At 35.8% G+C, this 22,682-nt stretch overlaps 4 protein-coding genes across 4 annotated transcripts; 1 reads left to right on the forward strand and 3 right to left on the reverse strand.

Moving 5' to 3' along the window:
* Positions 1–74: 74 nt before the first annotated feature.
* On the reverse strand, positions 75–1,177 carry LOC144453715 (uncharacterized). Its single transcript, XM_078145049.1, has 3 exons — positions 1,077–1,177; positions 447–636; positions 75–89 (listed from the first exon to the last, which is right to left on the reverse strand). The coding sequence occupies exons 1-3, from the start codon at positions 1,175–1,177 to the stop codon at positions 75–77; spliced, it is 306 nt and encodes a 101-aa protein (XP_078001175.1).
* Positions 1,178–4,086: 2,909 nt separating this feature from the next.
* Positions 4,087–11,329, reverse strand: LOC144453411 (uncharacterized). Its single transcript, XM_078144697.1, has 10 exons — positions 11,199–11,329; positions 10,273–10,444; positions 8,344–8,461; positions 8,047–8,147; positions 7,695–7,796; positions 7,476–7,515; positions 7,020–7,114; positions 5,754–5,941; positions 5,128–5,317; positions 4,087–4,795 (listed from the first exon to the last, which is right to left on the reverse strand). Exons 2-10 carry the CDS (start codon positions 10,381–10,383, stop codon positions 4,670–4,672), a joined length of 1,071 nt encoding a protein of 356 aa, XP_078000823.1. The 5' UTR covers positions 10,384–10,444; positions 11,199–11,329; the 3' UTR covers positions 4,087–4,669.
* Positions 11,330–11,455: 126 nt separating this feature from the next.
* Positions 11,456–16,904, forward strand: LOC144453343 (adenine phosphoribosyltransferase-like). The gene is made up of 7 exons (XM_078144609.1): positions 11,456–11,560; positions 12,604–12,741; positions 13,343–13,436; positions 13,613–13,759; positions 14,076–14,171; positions 14,754–14,955; positions 15,486–16,904. Exons 2-6 carry the CDS (start codon positions 12,634–12,636, stop codon positions 14,927–14,929), a joined length of 621 nt encoding a protein of 206 aa, XP_078000735.1. The 5' UTR covers positions 11,456–11,560; positions 12,604–12,633; the 3' UTR covers positions 14,930–14,955; positions 15,486–16,904.
* On the reverse strand, positions 15,583–18,510 carry LOC144453719 (uncharacterized). Its single transcript, XM_078145052.1, is given in 7 exon segments — positions 15,583–15,813; positions 16,098–16,174; positions 16,695–16,872; positions 17,403–17,528; positions 17,977–17,993; positions 17,996–18,069; positions 18,389–18,510. Coding segments are annotated over 7 exon segments (825 nt in total).
* Between the last annotated feature and the right edge of the window lie 4,172 nt (positions 18,511–22,682).

Raw genomic sequence — 22,682 nt, forward strand, 5'->3', positions numbered from 1 at the left:
AGGCTTTTAGTGCAGCAATTCTATTTTGCAACCTTCGTTCTTACAATCGTACCATACTAAACGCCAGAACATTTTCAAAATGTTTTTGGCTGAAATTGAAGGTATTTGAACATGTACACAAATGAAAGAGCCAAACGTTATGAAAAATGTTAGTGTGTGTGTGGGGGGGGGGGGGGGGGAACTTGAAAGCAAAGAATAATTCCCAGTCTCTACGTCATAACTATCACAAAAATATGAACTAAAATTCTATGTATGTCTCTACACTTGAAAAGATTTATTGGAATTAATTTTCCATCAGAATGATAAGACAGTTTAAGCCAATCTGAATGGTGTCAACCCTAGGAACATGCACACCAAATGTTAATGCATCTGGCTGCCTGTTTCAGAGTAGAAGTTGAAAATAGATTAAATTGACAGGCGTTTGTGTAGCATTTTATAACACCCACCTCTGTTGATTTATGAGCCTCAGAATGTCTGTCCACTTTATCAAAGGCATCAAAGTCTATTATATGCTTGGGATCTTTGCTTGTTCTCATCAAGACATGGTTTTTCAATCCATAGAAGCCATTAGGAAGATCAGGTCTTTGCCATCTTAAATCCAAACTCCATCGAATATCCTCTGAATAGTTCTCCAAACTGCAAACAAATATACAGATAATAGGGGCTGCACATTTTCGTCTTGGAAAACACCATGTGAAGTGGGGAGTCACTTTGACAAAGTGCCTTCGAGTTCTACAGGTATCACTCGCACATAAATGGGTGCTGTTGTCATTTTGGTGAGATCAAATGACTCCTGATGAAGAACTAAAAAATGCCAACTGCATACCCTTAGCATCTGACTTCACATATATACACTGTGTGCCCACTTTACTTCAAATAGGAAAGTAAACCTTCTGTAATCTTTAGCAAATATAGCAAATAATACCGTTCATTTTCTTCAAGTTTTCAATACTTTGCATCATTATAAGTACCAAAAGGCTTCTTTGTGGTTGTGGCCAAAATACTGTTGTGAGAGCAGATTAATTACTCGGAATAAAAATGCTTTGTGTGTCCAGCAATTAAAATGTTAACCTCACCTTCTATGTGGTATCATATTGTTCAGAAACAACACACCCCCATAAGGCACCTCACATGTGACGACATCTTCCTTCATATTCACATTTAATGATTTTTCCATTTCCTCTTCACTGAGTTCTATATACCAAGTCCCCCCAGCACAACATGTATGTGTGGCCAGAACACCAGGCTTAGAACCCTTGATAACCTATGTTGTTCAATAAATTTTCGATTAAATGATCTCTGAAGTAAAATGAATGTGTCAAACCTTTATGGTTGAAATTTGAATAAGTGTTGCTTCTTTGCTAGTCTGTAAGGTACGCTGTGATGGGGCGCCCTCACACATCGGCCTCCCTCGACGCCGGTGAGGGCGGAGTGACACGACATACTAGTATCTTGCAGTCTAGTGCTATACAAGTAACATACAGTCTTCTAAACCAGTGAGAAAAGACAACTATTTCTTCGCTTATTCACGAGGGAAACATTGAAAGTACGATCACATGAATAAAAATATCTTAAGCAGAAATATATCAAAGTATTACTATTATAGAAATGAAAATCAATATTCAATAATTTCAATCTGTTGAGTCGCATTTTATTAAAGTTGCACAAGTTCAGTTTGTAAGCTTTTTACTCAAATGCAAATATTCGCATAAAATCTCAATTATAGAATTATTCTAGTATAATGTTAATGCTGTTGCATGCCTTCTATGATATTACAATTGCCTTCTGGCATTGTTAGAATGACGTCACAAAATTCACTGGAATTGGTAATGCTATAATATAATGTTTGTTATAGTTGATGGTCACAACAATGCGAAATTGTTTCCAAAAGTTGTGCCTAGCTTGTAAGATACGTCATGTCATTCGGCCCTCACCATCCTGCCTTATCTGAAAGATATTGAGACTGATATGTGACAGTGCCCCATCACAGTATATCTTACAGACTAGTTTTTGCCCAGGATATATTCAGTATATTTAAGCAATAAACCACCCCCTGGGGATGGTATACCAAGAGGTTTTGACCAGTGAACGAAATATATGCACGAGCGATAGCGAGTGCATATATTGAGTTCACTGGTCAAAGCCGAGTGGTATACCTTCCCCAGGGGTGGTTTATCGCTATTATATTATACCAGTATATTGAAAATATCGGAAACAAGATAAGAAATAACGTTTTCTCGTTTCATATGCGCCTCTGTGTCTAATTTGCATAACAATAACGCTGCTTTTAAAGACAGCTGATCTTGGCCTCAATGTGAACGTCGTGCAGCGACTGGATTTATTTTATCTGCTCGTCGTTTCTAGGGATAATCTGTACATTGATCGGCTCATTAAAAGTGCACAGTGATGAATAAACAACCTGTTTGACTCAAGGTATAAACTTGAAGTGGTTTATTGAATACAGCGTGCTTGGATCGTTCCCGGCTGAATTCGCGACTCGGTGAAATGATGATAGACAGGTTGATATTTACAATATATTTATATTACTGGAAGTTACGTCAGTAGATTTTCGGGTTTGAGGATTTCCCTCTCGGATTGATGACTGATACTCTAGGACAGGATCCCAGACAAATTTCTATTTAGATTAATGGTAAGTCGGCCAGTGTAACCTCTTCACTTGCTTCATTTTTATGACAGGACAGGACAGGACAGCTCACCAATGTTTCCACTCCAGCCGCGCCGCGCCGAGGCTGGGACCGTGCATGCCTAGCGCTATAGCGCCTGGTACATGTAGTAGGCGATGGTTTGAACAAATACGCGATGACTGGGTTGCTCTCGAAATTTCCTTCATAATTTCTCATAAAATATTGTCTCATTGAGAGAAAATCCTCCTCTGACAATTCGAAGATTTCACTATCAGTATCACGGCGGACAACAACTTAACGCTCGTAGACGAACAAAATTTGGACGCATGCCAGCAGTGCATTATCGTACCAGCAGTGCATTATCACTCGTTTTAGACGCGCTAGTTCGATGTCTAGACCAATCAGATCCCTCGATTTCCACCATCAATATACTGGTATAATATAATATCATGTAACCCATACCCAGTGTTTTGTAGAATATTTATTCATTGCATTGCAGGTAGTGGTGTGACTGCCAATGCAGTCAATCCAGGTATAGTGAAAACACAGATTGGAAGACACACCAAGATGCAACAGTCAGCATTTTCAATGTCTGTCTTGGGTCCTCTTTTTTGGTTATTTGTAAGGACACCTGAAGAAGGTGCACAGAGTAGTATATATTGTGCAGTAGCTGAAGACCTTCAGAGTGTATCAGGGAAATATTTCTTGTGAGTATTGAGATTTTTTTCATATATACAGTACAGATGTGGGTGATAGCTGAGCCAAACACACTAAAAGGAAAACCCAACCAATTAATCAAGTAGTTCACTGCAAGCAGAGGGGGTTAGAAATGCACAAAAGTGAGAATGTTAAAACTGAGTTTGTGTGAGTCGCACATCCAAGTTACAGATACCTTTTCTAGATGTCATTAAATACTTTAACTGAGGCAGGCTTGTGAAAGGACATTTGAATGATAGGTTACAAAAGTTTCAGACGTTAGTCTTGGTAGCCATAGCTCTAACAACAACTACAAGTCCTACCAATGAAAATTTAAAATGCACACAGACACACACACAGACAGACTGACAGACTACTCTGTCAAAATGACTTGAACCTAATCATGATTTCATGATATGCTTTGTCTTCAGTAATTGCAAGGAAGCAGAGTGTACTCCACAAGCAAAGGATGATGATGTTGCTAAGAAACTGTGGGAAGTCAGTGCTCAGATGGTTGGTCTTTTAGACGAGGAGACAAAGCAAACAGAGGAAAATACATTACAGTCATCAAAGTCATAACACAGAGGAACTTAGGCAGGGGTGTTTGAGTTTTTGACATGTAATTTTATTGACAAGGAATAGACAATTACCTTCAGTTTGAAAACAGAATACAAAAATCTTTATCACATTATTTATTTTAATATTATATATAATCATTTTATATTGATCATATTGACATTCGTTTACATACCAGCCCAATATTATTGAATATGTCTGTAGACAAAATCTGGAATTTTATTACAAGTCATGTGTCATCTTCGATTTCACAGAGAATGTGGAAAATCTGATGTCAAGTTTTCCCACAATTCCTTGCAGGAAATCCCCAAAATTGTAGAACAAGTGTAAGTGCAGTAGGGCTTCAATACAAGGTTTCAAAATTGCGAAGTTACCAAACTGCTATTTTATCACTCAAAATCATATGGAAGTTGATAGCAGTCAGCAATACAAGTGTACTAAAGGCAGAAATAAGTCTGACTGGACTTTACCTTTAAGTTGATAGCAATAATCAATACAAGTGTACTGAAGGCAGAAATAAGTCTGACTGGACTTTTCCTTTTAGGCTTTTAGTGCAGCAATTCTATTTTGCAACCTTCGTTCTTACAATCGTACCATACTAAACGCCAGAACATTTTCAAAATGTTTTTGGCTGAAATTGAAGGTATTTGAAATGATTAACGACTTCCATGTGTTGTGTATAATCTTTCTATTCTGATATTGATAGTCTCCTAAGGTGCGTCTATAATTTTTTCTTCCATGCAGACAGTACTCTACGCTTTCTTGGTATCACCAGATGTAGACAGCAGTTTTGCTGTGTGTCTGTTATGATGCACAATTTCCCAACGCTTCATCCAGGGTCCAGGGGCTGTTGTGTCAAATTCATCAGCCTCCTCACCCTATATCATACACAAATGAAAGAGCCAAACGTTATGAAAAATGTTAGTGTGTGTGGGGGGGGGGGGACTTGAAAGCAAAGAATAATTCCCAGTCTCTACGTCATAACTATCACAAAAATATGAACTAAAATTCTATGTATGTCTCTACACTTGAAAAGATTTATTGGAATTAATTTTCCATCAGAATGATAAGACAGTTTAAGCCAAGCTGAATGGTGTCAACCCTAGGAACATGCACACCAAATATTAATGCATCTGGCTGCCTGTTTCAGAGTAGAAGTTGAAAATAGATTAAATTGACAGGCGTTTGTGTAGCATTTTATAACACCCACCTCTGTTGATTTATGAGCCTCAGAATGTCTGTCCACTTTATCAAAGGCATCAAAGTCTATTATATGCTTGGGATCTTTGCTTGTTCTCATCAAGACATGGTTTTTCAATCCATAGAAGCCATTAGGAAGATCAGGTCTTTGCCATCTTAAATCCAAACTCCATCGAATATCCTCTGAATAGTTCTCCAAACTGCAAACAAATATACAGATAATAGGGGCTGCACATTTTCGTCTTGGAAAACACCATGTGAAGTGGGGAGTCACTTTGACAAAGTGCCTTCGAGTTCTACAGGTATCACTCGCACATAAATGGGTGCTGTTGTCATTTTGGTGAGATCAAATGACTCCTGATGAAGAAAAAGTGCCAACTGCATACCCTTAGCATCTGACTTCACGTATATACACTGTGTGCCCACTTTTCTTCAAATAGGAAAGTAAACCTTCTGTAATCTTTAGCAAATATAGCAAATAATACCGTTCATTTTCTTCAAGTTTTCAATACTTTGCATCATTATAAATACCAAAAGGCTTCTTTGTGGTTGTGGCCAAAATACTGTTGTGAGAGCAGATTAATTACTCGGAATAAAAATGCTATGTGTGTCCAGCAATTAAAATGTTAACCTTACCTTCTATGTGGTATCATATTGTTCAGAAACAACACACCCCCATAAGGCACCTCACATGTGACGACATCTTCCTTCATATTCACATTTAATGATTTTTCCATTTCCTCTTCACTGAGTTCTATATACCAAGTCCCCCCAGCACAACATGTATGTGTGGCCAGAACACCAGGCTTAGAACCCTTGATAACCTATGTTGTTCAATAAATTTTCGATTAAATGATCTCTGAAGTAAAATGAATGTGTCAAACCTATATAATTGAAATTTGAATAAGTGTTGCTTCTTTGCTAGTCTGTAAGGTACGCTGTGATGGGGCGCCCTCACACATCGGCCTCCCTCGACGCCGGTGAGGGCGGAGTGACACGACATACTAGTATCTTGCAGTCTCGTGCTATACAAGTAACATACAGTCTTCTAAACCAGTGAGAAAAGACAACTGTTTCTTCGGTTATTCACGAGGGAAACATTGAAAGTACGATCACATGAATAAAAATATCTTAAGCAGAAATATATCAAAGTATTACTATTATAGAAATGAAAATCAATATTCAATAATTTCAATCTGTTCAGTCGCATTTTATTAAAGTGGCACAAGTTCAGTTTGTAAGCTTTTTACTCAAATGAAAATATTCGCATAAAATCTCAATTATAGAATTATTCTAGTATAATGTTAATGCTGTTGCATGCCTTCTATGATATTACAATTGCCTTCTGGCATTTATATGTTAGAACAGTTGGGTGCATAGTACTATAGTAGTGGGATTTTCTCGAAGCTGTCATGTACATATAATAAACAGATTTTTTTAAATAAGATATATCTTAATACCAGGTTTGAGTTCAGTCAATTGAAAGTGATGGTTGAGTGTGCTTCAGTAAGTAGAATACTGTGAGTACCGTTTAATATTCAGAAACAAATTACATCCCAAAAACTTATAAACTCGGCTTGTGCCCTTTTTAACGATAAATATACTATTATGCTATTTGATAAATCACACACATTACATAAAATCACACACGATAGAAATGTCTACTGTTTGGTTAAGGTGGTCATATGGATGAGGATTTGGGTATTTACTTTGGATTTTTAATTTATAAAACAATTTTATTATGACTTCTTACTTGAAAAATCAATGTGAAACATTTGCTTGAAATATGTTCATTCAAATTGATTTTTCATGTAGGAAGCCATGATAAATTTGTTTTATAAATCCAAAATCCAAAATAAATACCCAAATCTTCATCCATATGATATGGTCACTTTAATTTACCTGCATACATCCATTATGTTCATTCGTATCTAACAATGGAATCCAGGCTGTTGGCTGTAAAACGTTCTTAGCACCTGGATCCAAATATGCAGCATCTGAAGTATATCAAAATGTAATGTACACCACTATTCATGATAAGCCATATTTGCCCAACATTTGTTTGATCGCTCGCTATCATACACAATTATGTAAATTATAATAAAGAATATAAACAATAATAATATCCAAATGGGCATGATCATATAAATTAAATTAGTAGTCTTTATTTTAAAAAATTATATCACCACAAAAATCAATGAGTCAATTAATCAATATCACACAAAAAAAGTTTTATTTTGCCATAAATAAATAAATCGATCGATCAATCAATTACATGCTCGCTGGACCCTGTGCACATACCCGTACACCTTTCTATAGGAGTAACCCCCCTCCCCCTCCACTCCCCCAGGATGTTACCTTGGTGCCAGGGTACCGTGACTTCCTCAGTGTGAGGGGTCTGTCAAAGTAATACAGATATAATTATAGTTATAATGCTATAATATTTATTTATGATAGCATATTGAACATAGATATGCATGTCACATCAAATATGATAAATAAAACAAGGATACAGCCATAGAGTGACAAGTGAGATATGCCAGCAAATCATGTGTATCATGATTACAAGATATCTACCTTAACTCGTAGATTCCACACAGGATGACCAGCAATTTCTGGACCAATAAGCTGTTCAGCTACATTTAGAAGTCTTTCACTGGACCATAGATCTCGAAAAGCCTATAGATAAAAGAGACAAATATATGTACCGTTTATGAAACAAGCCAAATGTAATATCTGACCTATACGAAAACAAGATGTTGAAAGTAAATAATAAACCTGTAAAATATGAAAATCTACAGAATTCAAAAATACATTTTGACCAATAACTAATGAACTTTTCAAGAACACCAACATTTCAAGGTATCAAGCACTTTCTTGTGTGACCTTCAAATGCTGGTAATTCTACGCCATGTTAATATATACCTACCTGGGGCAGCCAGCCTGTCTTGATTAAAAGAACAACTGCTCCTGGAAACTCCTTATCAATCAGAGTCATTCTTTTGAAAAGACCTGCATCACGATGTTTTTCTTGTGTGTGTGTGTGTGTGTGTGTGTGTGTGTGTGTGTGTGTGTGTGTGTGTGTGTGTGTGTGTGTGTGTGTATCAGGGTTGAAACAAAATAAAAAGGAGATGTTAGTTATACTTTGGACGTCATAGAATATTTTCTATGGTAAATCATTCCCAAAAAATCTCAACCATTACTATTATATAAAATTGGAACCTACTTTTAATTTTTCCAGCATCGTATAGTTTATTGACTAGCTTGTCAACACAGCTTGACACTGCCTCTCTCACTGGTTGTAGTTCTTCTCTGCTGAAGTAATCAGGTACTAGCACATAACCCTAGTAGACAAAAACAGGGGCAATATGAAGTTGCAGCATAACTGCCAAGTTTGGGTAAGGACTGAATGTATGTATGGGTTGATTGATATCCATCACTGTTATCATTGTAAAAGACACCATTATTTGGTTATTGCTATAAGTGTATCCATGCTTACTATGCACATTTGTGTTTATTTTCAAATGATTATTCACTTGACTACCCCTCATTACTGTTATATACGCAAAAGTAACTTGTTAATTGGACCAGAGATCTCGATCGAAAGCCCATAGCTAAGAGATTGTAATTGTTGCTATGGTTGTAGCAATGGTTGCTATACACATTCGTGTTATTTTAGAGTGATCATTCACTTCACTACCCATCACTATTGGTATCTTGTAAAAAGACACTGGATTTCAGTGGATATTGTGAAAGATTTGGCCATCGTTGATAAGAACTGTGCCAATTTCTTGATTTTTATTGACTGAATAACACATATCCTTTGTTACATTTGCAAATAATAAGCATTAAGCTGTAGCCAAGGGAATGGTCGTTGTTGTTAGGAATATGTGTATCACTGTTTTTAGCTAGACGAATGAAGCCAACGAGTCATTTTTCTGAAATCATTACAGAAAGTTAAAACATAGCTAATGAACACTTTTTACATAATTTTACGTTAATTTGATTCAAGATCGGAGGGGAAAGTGAAAGCTGTTCGTATCTGCCCTCCCACTGCGATATTACACGACCTATCCTCCCGCCAAGGTTTCCCCTCTCTCCTATACCCTCTACCAGACATATGACCTCTGCCCACTATTCGTCGAAGACCTAATGTTAAATTTACTCAAGATTATTTGATCATACCTCAAAACAAACTTCTATATACGTATTGACAGTTGACATGTTACATTGTGCTACAATCTCAATACACTGTCTCGCTAGTTTCGATGACACAATTAATGTGAATATTGTAAAAAAAAAATTGTAAAATTTGTTCACTAACGTCCTGAACAAATATCGAAAACTGCCCGCATTGCCTTCCCCTTTCCCCATATCTTACCGCAGCTGAAATATATGTTGCCCGTTGAAATACCGGGCCATGTTCCCCCTCCCTCTGGCCAAGCTTGGAAATTGCCCGCCGACTGAAAAATCGTGTAGGAACAGCTTTTCGCACGAACACCTTCGTTGGCTGCACCTGAGACGCACCTATTTATAGAACTAACAAAATTTCAACCCCCGTCCACCTATTTATTTTTGAGTTTTCACCAAATATCACATTTTAGACACACATGAATTTGCCAATTTACGATGAGCCCCGTTCAACAAGAACATCTCAATCAAACTTAGACCACCCACCCATGTTATAGTCGGATCTTGACCTAATTTGCATACTGATGATGGTAATCTATGTTTGGAATAGCTTTTTATCTAGACACCCTCAAAAATATCCCATTATCCAACTAGTTTTCAGATAAATCTGCCGAGTGTAGTTTACATAGTTCACATAGCTACTTGAGCAAATATCACTTTTAAGCCATTACTTGCATATGTACATACTATGGAAATACAGCATTGCAAACCGTCTAGAATTATCATTTACACTCTGTTACAAGTTAGAATAATGTAGAGACTTTTGACGGCATGGCAAATGTCTAGCCTTGAATCTGCAGATTTAGAATTGTTGAATATAGAAGCTATAGGGTCAGCCTGTGTAATTCATTGCAGTGACATCACCAAAACAGTCTGACACCATTATTATGTCCTCGGTTGACATAAGGGTTTTATAATTCTATTATTTCACGACTTCAAGAGATATTATAATCAATTACCACACCTCTTCAAAGAACTGTGCCAGTTGTTGTGACGTCAGCTGTCCTGGTTTCTTTTCTGTTGGTTGAGTTGGAATAGTTGTAAACAGCGATGGATCCTCTGATCGTTCCACCATCCTTACAACTTTAAAACCTTGACAAGCTTGTCACCAATGTTTCAGGTAGATTGCTACGTGGCTAGAAACAAAAATGGCAGTAATCATGTGATAAACAAATCGTGCATTATCTTTGACTTAAAGCTTGGAAGATAAGGATACTTAAACACATTCATGCCATTACAATGGGCTCCGTGCATGCGTCCGTAATACCTCATTTTTCAGACATGCAATATCTGATTTCTTTCAAACCTGACACAAAGGGGACATGTCATGTGGTACATATGCACGTCAATTTGATATATGCAAATATGACCCAATTACGGCCATATTTGTAGTTAAAAGTCAATATTTACTGCGTAACTCAAAAACTAATAAACAGACACTCCGTTCCAGTGTCTACCCCATATTATCAGATGCAAGCTATCTGTGGAGACCTTTGACCTTGACCTTCAGGGTCAATTATCAAAATCGAGCCAATTCCAACATGGTAGTGTTTACATATTGCCAATTTCTTTTAAATCATGTCTACAAGTAATATTGAAGAAAAGAAGTATACAAAAGCATTATTTTGGGTGTTCATATAATTTTTGCTGAATGGCAGCCATATTTGTAGTAAACAATCACTATATTTAATTCTGCATCAACTAATTAAAACAATTTCACAGGTTGACTGGGCTTGGATGCAGGGTTTGGGGTGACCAACGCAAGGGGGAACTGACGTATGTTGTCGCCCGAATAAGGCCAGTTAACACACCGTTGTCTACTATGAACTGTAAGTGTGACGCCACATTTTGATTGACAGAAAGGTTATCGGTGGTCATAACACTACTCACTTTTTTTTCAAAATGGAATCAGTCCTGGAAATTGCTCTCGAAATCAGCCATCGATTCTTATTTGTCAATCTATTTACTGTTTTCTTTCAATTATTAACAAGTACGCCAATTCCTGTCATCGTGTGTGTACATGTACCAGTGTCTACGCACTGACCTTAAGTTGTGAACCCAGACGCTTGATGGCGCTGTTATGGTCACACAGGTCGTATGGGTCACATCTGATGTGTTCGTTATTTCATAGACGCTGGGGCTGTATCTATAATTTTATATTATTGTACCTCCATCACTACTTCATATTAAGCTGTTTGGGTTGTGGCTCGCTGGGCTTTAACCGTGGACTGACTCAAGAGTGTGCCAAAAAGGTACGTTTCAATCCATACTACATGTCCAAGACTTAAAATCGGACGATAATAATAATGCCTTAATGGCAGTGGCACTTGGAAGTCACTGTAATAGTGGTAACGTTAGTTGTTAATTTTGAGGTTTTCAGCTTTTGCTCAAACGATAAAACGCTCACAAAGAAAGATAAACCCCAAAATCAACAACTAACGCTACAATTATTGCAACAAGGAAGTGCTGTAATTTGACCTTGACCTTGACCCTTAAGGTTAAAAAGAAATTGCTCAATATATCTTGAAATTTTGTTCAGAACGTAACCATTCAATTTCCTGCCTCAACATCATTAGAGGTTAGCTTTCTGATAACATACTAACCCTTGATCATGACTTTGACCTATATTCAAAATTAATTAGTAAAGTTTTCCATACTTTTCAAGGGTTTGCACATATAGAGACAGTTCAAGTTTATACATTCTGTATTTTTAAGAGAAGAGCTTTCGTTTAAAACTGACCTTTGACTTTGACCATCAATCTTTATATCTCAAATCTCAAATACCTATATATGAAAACTTATTTCACTATGACACCACTACAGTGTATATAAACATCCATGTTATTAGAGGAAGGCGGTCTAGTCAGCCCTACCTTGTCTCATGTTCACATATCACTATCATGGACTGTGTATACTCCATGTCCATTTTCACTCATATTGTACTTGGGATAATTCGCATCACTTTACGTTATGAGGAGACACTCCACGGTAAGATGCTAAACGTGTTACCGAATTGTACATAATGCCAGTTATCAACCAACACACAGTGTTGAAAATTATGTCTTCAAACGTAGAAGACCTCCAGTTGTTACACCCAGAGCGCAACCTCAAAATTATTGACCCGATTTTATCTTTTGGAAACTTTCTGATCAGTGAACCATTGGGACAAGTTTATCTTTCAATAGTTTAGCGGCCATTGAAATGTTAAAGTAATAGCCTGCCTCTATCCATTGGGTTTTGCTGTGATAATCTATATTTATTTTGTTAACTTTTGTACTCCTGTTTACTACAACAGTAGCAGCATTACACATTTGATTTGATAACGATGAGTAGGAAGAGAGAAAAGAACTGGTATCTATCATTAATGGCACCCACCGACTGCAACAAAGAATTTAGTTGGGTGGATTCATCAAGATTGTATGCAAACCCTGAGGTACGAAGTGATATGTTTGTGCGACATGCCTGTATTATGGCTGATAAGAATACAATTGCAAAGAAAGTCCAAGCTTGAAGCTCTTCAGCTGCCATTAATCTCAATAAAATCTGGTCAAAGAGATGGCATGATTCATTTTGTAGTATTGACAGTAATTTTAATATGTTTTTAAGTAGATATTCTCATTGTCATTGCTTCAATTAATAATTATTCTTCTGAGCCCAATGTATTTCTAGTGTCTAGGATATGTGTCGACCGATCACATAATAATACTATCTCAGTTTGTGTTCCAACTCACCACCGTTATTCAAGTAAACTTGGATGTTTTAGATCCTTGTGCTTATTCATTTAAAAAATGTATTGTATTATTAAGAATAAGATGATATCCGAATGTCCCCCCAAAAAGAAGAAAAATTAAAACTAGAAACGTTTAATTCTGACATAGAGATAGACTGACAGCTTAAATGACACTTCGTTCCCTGCAATGGATGGATGACTTATTTTTAATACAGAGTGTGTACGTTTTGTATGTTACAACATTTCTGTACTTCGGGTTCACTCTATTTATTAGTAGTGATACGATTTTATTTACTACATACAGGCACTTCAAGACTGTGTTGCTGACATGTTAGAACCATTTGATACCAGCCAGATTGATTTAGTTATTGGTATTGATGCAATGGGGTTTATCTTGGGTAGGTAAAAATCATAACATAACAGAGTGAATCAATGATCCATATTATGCATCCCTCGATACTTCATGAATTGTTGATTGATACCAAGCTAGTAATAAAGTGAAACCGTAGAAGAGATACTGAGTAACTAATGTCACATGATGTGTTGTAATCAAATTAGTGATTGTAATTTACAGGTGCTGCTGTAGCTGTTGCCTTGAAAAAGGGGTTCATAACGTTAGTGAAGAAAGGCGGTCTTTGTGTAGAAACAGTAGAAGAACATTACGTTGACTACATGAAGAGAGAGAAATGCTTACAGCTACGAACTGATGCTTTTCCGGAAGGTATTGTACTGTACTTAAAGCTTGATGATGCTGCAAAACTATTTCATTAAACTAGCTAGATGAGAAAACTTTGCTACACGCATTATCTTTCTAATGTTTGTCAAAAGTATGGAATTTTTTTGATGAGTGAAGTATTTTTTTGAAAGGTTTTCCACTTCTTCAGGGAAATAGGACCAAATATTTATTTGAATTGACTGAATCATATTTTGACACATTCATTTGTTTAAGTATTGTACAGTGACTGCTCTATACTGAATAATTTTAAATTATTCATTTACTGGAAGTTTTACTGTCTACTTCCTGTCCATGTGTTCAGGTACTAGAGTACTAATTGTTGATCAATGGATTGAGACAGGTGGTACAATGCAAGTTGCTATCAATTTGGTTGAAAGACTGAAAGGAAAAGTGGCAGGTTGGTTAGTTAAGGTTGTTTCATTGACTACACCTTTTCTTAGTTATGTTTTCAATAGTTATTTACAACTCAAAAGTGTGTTTGTGGTCGATAATTATTTACAATTCAATTATTGAAAACTCAAAGTGTGTTTTGTGGTCTGTACTTATTGAAAATGTGTGTCAGTTGCAGTAGAGACAACTAATAGGAGTGTGCGAGGACATGAAAACAATTATTTACACCTGAGAAGGCCATGTCAGTTATAACTTTTGCTGAGATGACTCGCCCCTTTTGAGTTGAAAAAAAAATCAATTTACAACTAAGACATTCCGGTGGATTGTCCCACCAAGTGCTTTTAAGAAAATATTGTTCAATAATGTGCGAGGGAAAAGGATTTAATGTGATGGTAATGTTGTATCATCTTTGTTGCCTAAGATACACACTCGCATTTGACATTTGCAGAATTGTCTACAACTACCAATTTGCATAGTATTATAAGTATCAGGTTACAAATGGTGTGAATGAATTGTTCAACCAAATACAGAGATGAATTATTTATAACTGTTTGAATCTTAATTTGTCTATATATTTCATTGAATATAGGTATTGCTGCGATTGCTATTGAATACACCAACCATCCAAAGAGCAAAGAAATCATGGAGAAATACAAGTGTTCACATGTGATTCCTCCTCATATACAATTACAAATTGATAATCGATGCTTAGAAAGTTTTAAAAAGTTTGAAGCAGGAGAAGCAGGATGTGCATGGCAACGCTAGTACCTATACGTATAAATCATGGCAACGTTAGTACCTATAACGTATAAATCATGGCGACCCTAGTACATATATATTTTATTTAGATTTCCAAATAGTAAATTGTTATAATATTTAAGACCCGAAGTTCTTCTTTGCCACCATTGACTTTTGTGGGTGCCTTAAAAATGAATGAATTGTATTAATAACACAACATAATGTCGTCATTGTGTAGTTTTCATTGTACAATTACTCAATAACAATCTTGTAAATCAGTATTCTGTGAACTTTCATCTCACGAGCTATAGGTATTGTTCCTATCCCGCGATCTCGGGAGGACGTTGTACTGTTGGTGTAAAGAGACTATATAGCTTTATATGACAATGCCTCGTTGTGTACATCATGCATCATATCTTGAAAATAGTTATGAAAAGAAATTTGAAATAGCCACTTTTTGTGATCTTCCCACACCAGTGATAGTTTTTCCCGTTTGTCTACTCAAATATACCTGTAGTCCCACGTAGCGCAATGTAGACATGGGCAGCTAAACATTGTGCACCACATGTGTTTTTTTGTACAGGCAATTACCAATATGTATGAACCAACTTGACTATGGCTACCTACAAAGGGTGCAAATAGAAAGACAGGTGTTCTCAATTCAGATTTTAACGTTCCCCTTATCCCAGCTGCAGATCAAAATTTACCAAGATATCTGCGATGATATCACTCAGAGGTAAGAGTTTGAATGGTCTGTGCTCTGCTATTTCCTTTGCATGTGGAATGGAGTCGGTAATCCAGAAAGTTTCAAATTTGACCTCACTGTCAATAAACTTTCTCCAGGATTCCTGGGGAAATACAGCATGGGTTACATAGGCACTTATGGATATTGCACCTTTTTCTAGGAGTGCCTGCAATGCGATATAAAAAAGAGATTGAAATGAGACATAAATATGGTCAACATGGGATAGTTCATAAATGAATCTATTGCTCTTTTTATCTATACCTTTTAAGGGAATATATTTCAAAATGTAAAAGAATTATTTTAGCACCAGAGTCGTCGAATATTCAGACATGTGAAATGCAAGAAACATAACTTATATTGTCAATTTGAGTTGGTATGATATTAGTTATGAATAAGCTTTGTAATTCTACTATTTGTTTTATAAGGTATAAACAGGATGTGGACTAGTACCTGTTCACAAGTTATCATTGTTCCACCAGTGTGTGCTAAATCATCCACAATGATCACGTGTTTACCAGCTGGCTCACCTAGAAAGTAACGGTATCAGTACCTTGATATTATTCCCCATTATTTTTCTTTATCAATCAAGTGAAATTACGAGTTGTCTAAGGGGCCTTGCCACTACGAGTCGAGGACGAGAAATGACAAAACCCCTTAATTAGGCTAAAAATATTTTCCGGCTGAATGAAGACAAATGTGAGAAATTATATAAACTATACCTGTGCAAGTATAAATTATGAAAAATGTTGTAATGGTGCCTTAGAACATTGTGGTTGCTATTTCGAGCACTTGGACCTCAGAACCAATGACAATGACGTGCGCTGCCGTGATGTAGGACGACAAGGGTATAAATGAATCATTGCAATATATTTTCACAACAATACTTAAAGACCTTGTACATTTTGTAGAATTTGAGTGTTTCATCAACAGCAAAATTTCGGTAAGCATGAGAGCATAGTTTCTTTGTTTCATACCTTTACCATCGGTTTCCAAAACCAGTGGAATTTTTATGACAAACTGTTAATAAACGAATAAACAAGTACTCACCATCGTTGATTTTAATCATTCTCTTGTTTCCGTCTTTTATCTTGGCACAAGTTATAGTCTCAAAGCCGTCAAGCATAAAGTGGAATCTCTTGAAAGCACCGTCATCAGGAAATGCTATATGGATGTTTCGTTTGTCTGATAAACCGTTAATTTCTCTTAATAGTAAAGGTATTGCCGACTTTATCCCAGTGTAACAAGTAATTATCAAAATACGGTTACTGCTTTAATAGTGTAACAAATGTTTTACTATAATGCTAGCCTGGCCTTGTTAAGTCTAGTATCTTTACAATATCCATGACGTACAATACACATTGTGCACATCCTAATATTAAGTGTAATATGCAGTTAGTGTATAAAGGTAGTTAAGAATTGACAACTAAGTTGAGGCGAATACCTTTTACCGGTGTAATAATATGTTTATCCTTCTTCGGGTTAACGATCAAAATCTCTTTTGATCGTGAATTTAAAAATATTTCGAACGTTTTGATTGAAAGCAACAAATATTATCTCGGAAAGAAAATTGTACGCAGTCGCGACAGTAATGTCCTTTTGCACACTTTATTGTGTTCGACAAATTGACTTGGTAGAGGAAAGCTGTAACTGATTTTGAAACGATAATATCTATGACATTCGTATGATCAATATCACGATTTGATTTTGATGTGTGTCACGATGTAGATGCCTTGGGCTATTTTAAGAGTTGCCCGCCACTAACCTTGGAATCACTCCATCCGAGAAGTAATACCTTTCTTGCAGAACATGAATATCGTAAATGATAATCGAAGCTGGGCCTCTTGTAGTGTACGGGATTGCAGATAGAATCATTGCCAATGTCTAAAAACGAATAACATAATTCATGATTATCCATGTTGGCCTTTGCATTAATTTCTGCTAGTCGACGTACAGACTACAATGTATAATGGGGTAAGTGGACAGAACTGAATACTCAAGTTGGTCAACTATCTGTTTTTGATAGATTTTGTAAATATCATTCAATCAAATGTATTATTGCAAGCCTACTTTTTTCTTTCCCACATTGGTTTTTGAATAATAAGGAAATGTGTCTTGTCCAGTACTTGTAATCCTTGACTAAATAAATATTACGAGTTGAATTGGGAGCCTTCGCATATTAAAATGCATGTGATACATTACTGGTATTTTCGTTTTACAGTTTCCATAAGCTGAGCAGGGCCTAGCATGGTAAGCCAATACATTGTTTTCTCATGCACTACCATAATGTTGTTTTTCCATACAATTACAAAAGGAAGAAAATTAGAAGTACCTTTGCTATAGCTATTCGCCTTCAGTATCAATTCTTTCCATTGTTGTAGTAGGAAAGTATGGAAGTATGAACGTGAATGACCTGGCCAGATACCTGGGAAATATGCCAAATATTAAGATTTTAAATCATTGTGAAAGAAAGTTTCTTCACAGAAAACAAGTTCTGGGTACAAAGTATAAAGGTTTATTTCTTTCAGTTACTTAGGCAGGAAAAGTGGAAATCAATATACGCATTCCTAATGCAAATACCAAACTGAATGTACTCTATGCCTAATGTGACCATTATTGTCAGAGGCATAATTAAAGAAAGAAAGAAAGAAAGAAAGAAAGAAAGAAAGAAAGAAAGAAATGCTTTGTTATATCCATAGGTTTGTTAGTATTCTGTTCGCACATTGAGAATATTTAATGCTCACCTTGGAATGGAGTAGAGTATAGATATCTGCTCAAACACTGCCTCTGGTGAATGGAAATTTCCCAGAAATACAACTGTAATAAATAATTCAAGAAAGACATAGCGAGTGACAAAGTGTTGCATGGTATCCACAAGTGGTCGGTTTCTTTGTGTACAATGCACGTTGTGTAGAAGTGAAACAATGATTGAGAACGAAATTGTAGAAAATGTTTATAAATATATGTGTAGACAATTTTGTAATACCATATATCTTACCATTTCTTGAAAATTAGTTTTGTTTTCATGATGTAGAAACCTTAAATGATGGCACAATTTCAAATGCAAATATGATACATGAATACTGCCTAGTGCCACCGCGCAGCCCAATATCAATTTCTAGATTTTGCATTATGGGCATAAGGGGCAGGGTTATGTTATGGTTCTGTCTGTCTGTCTGTCTGTCTGTCTGTCTGTCTGTCTGTCTGTCTGTGACCATCTATCCTTCATATTAAATGGTGATGTCTGTTTGTCTGTCTATGTCCGTCTATCCCTAACATTATATACATTTCAGTCTCCGATACATATATTTATGTTTACCTTTATGTTATCATGTACAATGTAAGAGGAAGCAGGACTGCCTTTTAAGGAACAACATTTACTTGTTAAGAATGAGAGGGGAAAGAGAAAAGGGCTGGTATATATCATTAATGCCACCAACTAGTAACACCAAAGGAGGATTTTTTTGTCGGATCCAACGAGAATATATGCAAACCCTGAGGTATGAACAGAATATTTTATGACTGTTGCCTATATCACCGCATTAACACCAAATGGCATTAAGAAGTTCATAAAATCGACATCGGGAAATCACAAAAATGCTAAGTGGTCCTAAATATCTCCAAATATCCGAACGAACTAGAAATAAACAGGAAACATTTATCATAAACACCCCTCTGTTTCTGTTCAAGTACTGTCTTCCATTTGTTCAATTCGTCAAATCTTTTCACGATTCTCTGTTCAAATGATGAAAAGAAATGAATCATACATAAATGATGGGTTGTCTTTTGATGAACAATTCATTACTCTAGGTATAGGCATAGTACAAACAACGCTCCAAACTTTGGAGAATAAAATCAGCGAATTAAGCATTAAAAACATATACCCTTTGGATATCTTATTTGACAAGAAAAGAATTTCCATCTTACTTTGAGTACATGTTGTTAACATTGATAAAAAAGCTTGTCTTGAGAAAATCATTTTCAAGGTAATAAAAGTGGATATATACGACAAATAAGTTTGCTATCACTGCTAAAACAGCCAATATTTCCACTTTCTATTTACATTGACAATTTTCGTGTTTTTGTATGCCAGAATTGTCCGTTTATAGACAAGACTCTCCTTCGCGGGATTTCTACGTTCAATTGTGAATTCATTGCTGAATACGGACGAGATTACACGATGCTTTCCTTCAATTATCAAGGTCAACTATTTGTTTAGTTATAGTGAATTTTATTTGTACTGAATTGCGTGGGTATTTTGTCTGAAGCTATCCTGTTTATTCCGTCTACCTGAACTTTCTTTTCCCTATTCCAGTGTACGGTAACTCCACGGCAGTTTTATTATAGCAAGCATTTTTAGTCTTAACATAAGTTATGCTCTATCTACACTTGTCAGTAACATTCATTGTTGAGACAAAGTCGTCCCATTTTATATCCAGACGATTTAAATAATATAAATAACAATAATATAATAATGTTCATATTTTGTATTTGATAATAAGAGACGTAATTTCATTTAAGAATAACGTACTGTATTCATTTAAATTATTTGAAATTGATCCGGTGGTATTTTTGAAAGTCAATTCATGTTTGACAATTACAAGTTGATAAGTGATCGGTTATATCAGTTTTAATGCACCCAAATTCTAAAAAATAATCAGTTATATTTGTAAGCAGGTGGTCAATCGTAGTGCTCGTGACGTCACTGACCCTCGTTCGAATATTGATGGTTTGTTCAAAGCTGTATGAATGCAAAAGACTTATGTAAGAATTAGTTACATTTGAATTAGACTTGACATCAATATTTAAATCACCAAGAATAACACAATTCTTATTTTTTAGATGAAAGGCAATTCAAACAAATTTCAAAACTCAAGAAATTCGTTGATTGAAGTGTTTGGCTTTCTTAAATGACGCCAACTACAACTGCTTTCTTATCAACAACGGTTTCTACAAACAGTGACTCACAGTTTGCAATCTTTAGATCATTAATTTGGGAATGTGGCAATGACGTATGCACATACAAAGCAACACTACCACCCTTTGAGCACTCTCGATTACAGGTGTGCAATTGGCACGATGGTAAATCAATCAACAGTATCATACAACCATGTTTCTGAAAGTGCGATAATGGAAAATTTATGACGAATGTCATCTGACATCGAAATGCTTGTTAATGGACCTAATATTCAAATGAAAAGATGAGAAAGCTGGATGATTGCTATTAACACATGTATCTTGGTTGAAGTCATCTACGGAAAGTGAAGTACAGTTTGATTTAATGACAGCTGGATGATTGCTATTTACACATGTACCTTGGTTGAAGTCATCTACGGAAAGTGAAGTACAGTTTGATTTAATGACAGAATCTTGTGAACTCGTGTCCATGGGGAAAATAAAGTTTTAAGATGTCAAATGAACGTTACCTAGAGTAGTACATATTACTTTATGCGGTGAATATCTTCTTCAGAATTTATATTTATGACCAGCGACTCATCTTCTTTCCGAGCAAATATTTTACCACAATTCTGAGTCCATAGATACTTCCATCTTGCTTCTTTGCACATTCTCAGTGTTCTTATTCCTGATGGTTAGCTGCTCATTTATGCAGACTCTGTGATTTTCCTATCCTACAGCTGATAATCTCATGTCTGATGTTTTCTTGTTGTGTAAGAGTTTCTTTGTTTTGTATATTCTGTCACGAACACTTCTTCGGGTGGCCCGTACAATTATGGCGGGTGTAGATTGATCTTTTTTTCTTGGGGAGGCTATGGCTGATGTCAATCTCGAGCAGACTAATAGTGGTACACCAACAGCTTCTGCCACCTTTATCACGATGTCATCAGTGTTTTCTTCCCGTGATTCTATAGACCTGAAATTTGACATATTAAACGATTGGCATATAAAAAAAATATGCTTAAAACGGTAGATATGATATAAATTTAGGTAACTACAGATGTGAACTGATGTAGTTATATTAAGCTGGTCATAGATGACATATAAACGTATCAAACAAAAATATCAAAGTATGTTAGCGCTTTGAAATAAAATTGCATTCTCGTAATTGTCCACTGCCGGTGCCTGTGATTTGTCTATGTGGAAACAATGCCTTATTAAATTTCACGAAAGTAAACACAACATAATGAGTGGAACGACTAGTCTAAGAACAAAACAAATAATCATATCAAGACAAAACTGTAAATAAACTTATGAAGGCACACGAACGTATACGTAGCCTTTTTCTAAATGTAAATCTAAATCCCTTTAACCACAGTATAATCGTAATATATAACACAAATAAATCTACTAACATTGGCGACCTTTGACTTTTATGATACCTTTATTAACTAGATTATCTATAAAACGTTGTCATAGTTTTACAAATCTAGATTGGCATCACACCATAATTATTCATATTTTTGATTGGCGGACATATATTAATAAATGGATTTAACAGTGCTGAGATTCTGAGTCGTACTTTGGATGTAAAGTGTTGGAATATAGCTCATCAATTGGCAAACTCCGTATGATTTTATAACATTCAACATTACCATCAGTGTATGGTGTGTCGTTTTGTGTGTGTTCTGTATCCTAAATAGGAATGAAAGCGAAGCCATTACCACCTTTAAATATAATGTAGTTGTGGATATTTCTATGCAGTGTCAATGCATAAGGATGAACATTCACTCAGGACACGTAATCCTCGAATCTCTGCGGAATGTGTTCTTTGACACAGTAGACTAAGTGACTCAGTTGAGTCAGTAGTACTAATAATTAAAAATAGAATCGTAAGGACCTTTTGTTGGAAGTACCAGCAGTGCTGTCAGTAAAATATGGAAAAAATATAAGTTATTTGATCTCGGTATATTATTTTAAAGGATGACTTTGCATATCGTTTTTCAAGAATCCATAGGGCCCTGACTTAATTAGAAATGTTCATGATAAACAAACAAAGAAACAAAGAAACAAGCTAACAACAAAAGACAAAGATATCAATACTGATAGAATTAACAGACCTTGATAAGAAAGTAGCTTATT

Source organism: Glandiceps talaboti, chromosome 2, assembly GCF_964340395.1.
Source record: "Glandiceps talaboti chromosome 2, keGlaTala1.1, whole genome shotgun sequence".
In the NCBI taxonomy this organism is placed as follows: Eukaryota; Metazoa; Hemichordata; class Enteropneusta; family Spengelidae; genus Glandiceps; species Glandiceps talaboti.

Bases quoted from the DNA above. Each gene is read 5' to 3' on its own strand.
- LOC144453715 (XM_078145049.1), bottom strand. From the start codon at position 1,177: ATGGAAAAATCATTAAATGTGAATATGAAGGAAGATGTCGTCACATGT. The intron at 637-1,076 runs GTGAGGTTAACA...ATTTGTTTGCAG, and splicing joins AATATGATACCACATAGAAG to TTTGGAGAACTATTCAGAGG.
- LOC144453411 (XM_078144697.1), bottom strand. From the start codon at position 10,383: ATGGTGGAACGATCAGAGGATCCATCGCTGTTTACAACTATTCCAACT. The intron at 7,516-7,694 runs GTAGATATCTTG...TTACTTTGACAG, and splicing joins TGTGGAATCTACGAGTTAAG to ACCCCTCACACTGAGGAAGT. The intron at 4,796-5,127 runs GTGGGTGTTATA...TGTATGATATAG, and splicing joins AGGCTCATAAATCAACAGAG to GGTGAGGAGGCTGATGAATT.
- LOC144453343 (XM_078144609.1), top strand. From the start codon at position 12,634: ATGAGTAGGAAGAGAGAAAAGAACTGGTATCTATCATTAATGGCACCC. The intron at 12,742-13,342 runs GTACGAAGTGAT...TACTACATACAG, and splicing joins GATTGTATGCAAACCCTGAG to GCACTTCAAGACTGTGTTGC. The intron at 13,437-13,612 runs GTAGGTAAAAAT...TGTAATTTACAG, and splicing joins TGCAATGGGGTTTATCTTGG to GTGCTGCTGTAGCTGTTGCC.